Source organism: Brassica oleracea, chromosome C9, assembly GCF_000695525.1.
Source record: "Brassica oleracea var. oleracea cultivar TO1000 chromosome C9, BOL, whole genome shotgun sequence".
Lineage (NCBI taxonomy): Eukaryota > Viridiplantae > Streptophyta > Magnoliopsida > Brassicales > Brassicaceae > Brassica > Brassica oleracea.
This window is the reverse complement of record NC_027756.1, coordinates 32,934,918-32,941,577: the sequence shown is the minus strand read 5'-3', so window position 1 is coordinate 32,941,577 and position 6,660 is coordinate 32,934,918. Positions and strand designations below refer to the sequence as shown.

At 34.6% G+C, this 6,660-nt stretch overlaps 1 protein-coding gene across 1 annotated transcript; it reads right to left on the bottom strand.

Annotated features, from left to right (window-relative positions):
* Positions 1-1,549: 1,549 nt before the first annotated feature.
* On the bottom strand, positions 1,550-2,931 carry LOC106315950. The gene is made up of 6 exons (XM_013753802.1): positions 2,711-2,931; positions 2,579-2,634; positions 2,363-2,486; positions 2,165-2,271; positions 1,939-2,002; positions 1,550-1,829 (listed from the first exon to the last, which is right to left on the bottom strand). The coding sequence occupies exons 1-6, from the start codon at positions 2,793-2,795 to the stop codon at positions 1,750-1,752; spliced, it is 516 nt and encodes a 171-aa protein (XP_013609256.1). The 5' UTR covers positions 2,796-2,931; the 3' UTR covers positions 1,550-1,749.
* Between the last annotated feature and the right edge of the window lie 3,729 nt (positions 2,932-6,660).

Here is a 6,660-nt window from a genome sequence, read left to right as displayed (position 1 = left end):
TATTAAAATGAAAGGTCACAATTTTATAATTTGTTTTAGGCCACTTAATTAGGGAGCTGAAACTGATGAATATTAAAATGTTGAAATTTACTGTCTGCCAATATACCAGGAAGGACGAACTGCTGGATCCGGATTGTTCTTCCTGTGTTCAAGCGGTTCTCCGACAGAGTTACTGGATTCTTTTGCCTCGTTGGAATCTGATATTTATCAGAATTGTGGATGAAGCCGACATATTAATTGGCCTTAGGGCAAATTTACCTTTAATTAAAAATTAATTTTTTTTTACCTTTACTTACTTTCACCTTTAGTTATGTCATTTGGTCTATCGGTTAACCGGTCTAAAGAAACAATAAAACAATTGGGATTTGGTTTATGAAAGAAAATCTGTATTGATACACATTTAACATGTGAGTTGTGGTCTGGTATGCAAAATAAGTTTCTGATTTCTTTAAATATAATGTAGCATCATGTGCTGTGTGTTTTGCTCGATTTATTTGTGTGAGAGAATACAATTGTATTGTTTTTTAACCGTTTTTATGATTTTTATTATTGATAATATATGATATTTATTGGTTTTTGATGTTGCTGAAGTTCCTTTTAATCCATAACTACAAGAAGTGCTTAATTTCAAATCCAAATTACCTAAAAATGATATGGTTATTTCTTGAGAATATTTTGATACAAAACCTATACGCTTTTTCTTTGAGAAAGACTAAAGCACAATAATTAATTTATGAACACTATATAATCTTTATATATGATACAATTTCCACTAATTAAAACTTCTTACAAATCGATTGATGTATATTACACCACATATTCTATAACAAAAATGGTTTTAAATATTGGCTCGACCAAAATGTTTAGAATTCTATGGTAATTCTTATTTCTAATTGTTTAATAAAGTTTAAATGATAGTGTAATTTAAATTGATGACTCATAATTCAATATCATAAGAAAATGACAAAGTAGTAAAATGACTAAAATTACGAAGAATATAACAAATAATCAACTTATCGGTCAATATTATAAGAACATGACAAATAATTAAAGTTACTTAAAATTATGGAGAATATCATCGTTCAATATCTGAAATTATAGCCACAAAATAAACGAAATCATCTATCATGATGTTTCTTCAAATTATATAGTTTATATACATGATTAGAAGCTATATGGTTTGATCAGTCAAGGAAGACGAGGAAAGGAGCTATAGTGTTGATGCAAATCAATGAGAAAGCTTCACTTTATGTGCTAGAAACTCCTTTATTCTAATCTTTGAAGTTTCTGTGAAGGAGAAGTCATATGTAATGCTTTTGAAAGTGCAGTGTTAACGCTTACGTTGTGTTCGAAACAGAGCAATCTGCTGAAGCTTCTCTGGCACGTAATATATATCTGAAAATTCAGCAATTCTTTTTTTCTTTTCTATTTTTGCCATTAATAAAAGGAAAGACATGTTCAATGTGATAAAAAAAAGTCAAAAAAAAAATCTTATTAGGAGAATTGGAAGTTGAATGTGTCATATTTTACGAATTTTCTCTTTATTTTCCCAATCTTAGAGATTTCAAGTCCGCCTCTAGTCGTAACATTCTTATGGTCATCGATCTATTAAAAATGTCTTTTGAATAATGAAAGAAGACACTGAAGTAAACAACTATTCATTTGGTGGAACTGAAAACTTCAAATTTCTAAATGTTTCCTCTTGTGGCAGAATCACACATGCCAGTACCACAAACTCTCTTGTCTTGTCTATTCTGTCTTCGTAGGTGGGGACATATTATTGACAAGGGAACCCGTAACGATGATTGCTACTATCTGCACCACCGCTCCTGCATTAAACAGCAAAACCAGAAGATCTATTATAAGCACTTCGAATGTGTAAACTCAACTGTAGTCAATCAGGAAACTCAACCAATGAGGATGTTCTGAAAGTGTTACCCAATTGAGCAGAAATGAACCCTACGAGCTCAAGGTTAGCTGCTGTTCCAGAGCTATTCCGTTCCTATCAGGTGATAGCATCAACAACACCAAGCTCAGTTTCATAGTATTTGCTACCATACTGTTACTACCACAATCACCAGTTGGTTCCGACTAGTAAAAGAAAACTCTTGTCTGCTTTTAATCTGACTATAAATGCAAAGTATGTTTGAGATAAGCAAATCACCTCCATTGTTAATCTGCTCCTAACAGCAGAAAACACAGAAAGAACCATGACGACGGTGGAGGCAGCCGTGTAGAGCCTCAAAAGGTTTACTCTGCTGCGTCTACAACCTTTCTCAACAGAAACAACAACAAAGATAAAGAAACCACAGGAAAAAATTATGGCTTCAGTGTAAAAATGTGGCGGAAAAGAAGAGTTAACCAAAATCTCCAATGAATGAAAAGAGTATGCCAATAGCAGCAGATGCAATTCCAAGGGTGTTCCTCTCCTCATTTTTAGTACTTGTCATGAATGCACACGACAGTCCAATTAGATAAATTGTAGCCTGCAAACAAGAACCTGAAGGTTATAACCAAAGAAATGCACTTTTAAAATCGAGTTCCAGGACCTAATCACAGAGATTCAAAGGAAACGAACCTGAACAAGGATCAAAAGACGAAGACGAGATCTCCCTTTAGTGACCTTCGTGTAACCTAAGAGGCGCAATAGATTAAGAAGAGATCGGGAAAGAGAAAAGGAAGCGGAGTCATGGGTTTATGTAAGACTCACGAGAGTCAACGACCATCCGGTACGAGAAATCAGATCCATCGGTACCACTTGGCCTACCCGCCGCCGTCGTTTTCCTCTGCTGCATCTTCTCCGATTGGAAATTGACTGCTTTTGGCGTCGTCGGAGAGAGCTAGGTAGAGAGATTCTGTCGTCGACCAAACTATTAGAAGCATTTAACCGAACTAAATAAAATAAAACTGAGATAAACCGAACGAGAAAGATACCGGTTAGAGTTCAGTTACAATTTTAAAGTGACGAAAACCACAACCCGTCTTCCTTTGATTTCACTCGGCGATATCAAAGACCCATTATTCTCTATTTGATAGCCCATTTTCGATCTCGGCTTAAAATTTTTTTGGGTCGGTGAGCTGAACATAATGGAAAATTAATTTTAGCAAAATAATTCGGTAGAAATTTGGGTGGAGGATGTGATAATTTAGCACAAAATTGGATACTATCCATTTTCTTCGTGTGTGATGATCGTGCATACACACAACGTCCACGAAGCTGAAAGCCAAATTGATAGAATTGAATGAACATAATACATAGGAGAATGAAGATTTTGAGCACTTCTTGTAAACTTATCCACCAAATGTTATTTCTATATAGATAATTAATTATATAACAGAATAGTATTAAAGTATAATATTTATCAAAATACATGAAGTTTTGAAACTTAAATTCAGTGTATGCAATTTTTTTATATAAAAGACTTTTGTATTGATTTTTTTTTGAATTTTTTTGGATTTTAGTACAACTGGAATGAAGAAAAAATAAAAAAGAAAAATTAAGTTGAAATCTTCGATAACTGGGAATAGTACAAAAAACAACCAAATTGGATACAAAATAGAACAACGAAACCGAAGATACTCACAAGAGCAACCGCCAGAAATAACCGCTACGTCAGCTAAAGCACTCGCCACCGTTGAAATAAAGACCAAAACCTGGGAAGAGAAGCGACTTCCAACGATGAGTCAAACCGAACAAGCAGAGCAAAGGAACAGAACGACACCGATAACTCAAAACACAGAAGATGAAGAAATGCAGATCGGAGAACCATAAAAGAAATAGAGGAGCGCAGACCAAGGAAGAAGCAAACTATTCAAATCGGCTTCGCTGTGCAGAGCTAGTGTTTGGAATAACTGTGTTTGGAATAACTGAAATCGCACTCCACATCCAACTGGTTTCCGCCGCCACTGAGAAATTCTACTCTAGAGCTCCGCCCGGCGTCCTCAAAGTGGCTGAAAGAAAAGATTTGAGAAGCTAGTGGTTCCGAAACAGAAACCAACCCCTTAAACCACGTCTTGTCTCCTCCCCGAGAACCTCCATGCTGCTAGATCTGAGAAGCACACCCGCCGTAGAACACATGCGCCACATGTATAAATCTTGGGGGAACTTGATATCAACCTACCTCCATAGATCAGACCGAGAAGTGCAACCACAAAAGCAGAATGAACGTCAACTTGACTTCACCACCACCTCAGATCTAAACCACCACCGCCGATAAGAGAGAAAATGCACCAGTAGATGAAGCACGGGCTGAAGAACAAGAAAAAAGGACAAAAGGAGATCCCTCTCATGTCGCCGGTGAAAAAAACTGATGTTGGAGAGACAACAGTTCAAGAAACGGCGTCTGCTTGAGAGAAAAGATGAGAAAGGAGAGACGAGATACTACTTATCTTAGATAAATGTATTTCTTATGTTTTAAATATCATCAAAAATATACTCTTATCTTAGAAATACATGTAAAAATGTTTTATCACGGTGGTTTTCTGATGACAATTGTGAATTATATGACATGTATTTATTTCTGGCATTCTCTTGGTTGTGATGGCCATTGAAAACTCCATAAACACAGTAGAAACATTGATGGTATCTGGCGACGATGGTTGGTTAGCTTTCGCGCAAGGGAGACGGCGGTCATCTTTCAAGTCGTTTCGTATAATTGGGTAAGGTAGCTGTGTGGTTACTGTATCTCTATGAAGCTGTGTCTATGGTGAGAAAAAAAGATTTTATCATCTATGGCATCGGTGTTATCCGTCATCTGAAGTTGTTCTTCCTTTGTATTTGTTCTATCATTTCTGTGAGCTTGCTCACCCATTTCGTGAGTGGTTGGATCCTTCAGTTCTGCTTCGACAGCTTCTCTTCATGTCTCCACCAAAGAGTGGTTTAGAAGCTCTAGAAATATTGGGATTAGGTTTTCTGGTTCAGACCAGGACTTCTGTTGGTAGTCTCGATTAGGTCAGTTGGGATTGTTATCGGTGAGGAGTCATGGGCTGAGAGTGGCCATCCCAATGGCACGACGATTTCTTGATTGCCTTGGCAGGATGGTTTCTTTATTTTCTTCAGAATCTGAAGTTCTTGCGGATAGATTTCGTCTCCACTGCAGCCCGTGTTGTTCAGAGGGTCTGTGTCGCTTGTGTCAGGCTACACATCCTCGGCCAGTTGTTTAGCGAGGCTCCAATGGCTCTTCCTTAGGTTTGATATCTCTGTCCTCCCTTACCGTCATAGTTTAGAGCTTCATGGTCAACGAGAATTATGGGCTTAATGAGATAATCAAGAACCAACTACTCTGCTGATGTTATGAGAAAACCGAAATTCGAAGCAACAAGGTAAACCACACATTCTCATGATAATCTAAGAATTTCAGAACAGATTAGCAGAATGAGTTGGTGTAGTGGGCAAGCAAAGCTAATTTTGTGATGTTTGAATTAGATAATTTTTGTTTGATTCAAACTTGTAATTGACATTGAAATTTTTATTCTATCGACTCGAAAGAAAACTGAAGTTCCAACCAGCTCCTTGTGACGAAACAAAAAACTTGTATGCACTTTTACGAATATAAAAGTCTTCTCATGTATTAGATCTTAAAAATAATTTATAAATTTTATAAAAATAATTTTATGGGGAAAATTGAAATCATGTACTTATAAACATTTCTACATGATGTAAATTTCTATTTACTAAAATTCAATTATTTTCAACATAGATGAGTGAATGTAGATTGAGTCATAGTAGTATTTGGTTTAGGGTTTGGTAACATATGTTATAGTATTATTTGTATTTTTAGGGTTAGATTTTGGAATATTAACTTTTTATTAAAAAAAAAGTTAAATTTTACTTAAATGTGTTCAGTTTTGTGTACATTAAACATTTTATATGTTTATTTTAAGTTTAATGAAGTGTTTTTTGTTAGTTAATTAGTTATTCGATTATAGAGTTTGAAAGATTTTTCAAGAAGTATTCTAACATATAATGCACTGAAGACTTAGTCGAAGACTTCACAACAAAGTCTAAATTTTAGTGAAATTTAGGTTTTCCACCTAATTATTAATTAAAAAATTTAGGTTTCCAGCATAATGGGAATTCTTCCAGAAGTCTTCCATGAAGTCTTCCATGAAATCTTTTCATGTATTAGATCTTAAAAATATTTTTTTTTTTTGGGGGAAAATCTAAATTCTATAATTATAGATATTTTTAAATGATGTAAATTTAGATTTACTAAAATTAAATTTTTCAGCATAGGTGAGTGAATGTAGTCATGTAGATTGAGTCATGACTCATGATAGTCTTTGGTTTAGGGATTGGTAACATTATAGTATTGTTTGTATTTTTAGGATTAGATTTTGGAATCTTAATTTTTTAAAATCAAAAAATAAAGTTGACTCATATGTGTTTAATTTTGTGTATATTAAACACTTTATAAGTTAATTATATGTTTAATGAAGTGTTTGCTGCTATTTAGTTATTTATTTGGTTTTATGGTTTAGAAGACTTGAAGACTTTTACGGAAGTCTTCTAACATGTAATGCATTAGAACATTTACTGGGAAGTCTGCTCAAACGAATAGCAAATTTGGGGTTAGAAGACTGCCCTAGAATTTTTGTCTACTTAAATAAAGAAAATTTACACATTATCTTTTTTTTCATATCAAATAGTTGCAACAAAAA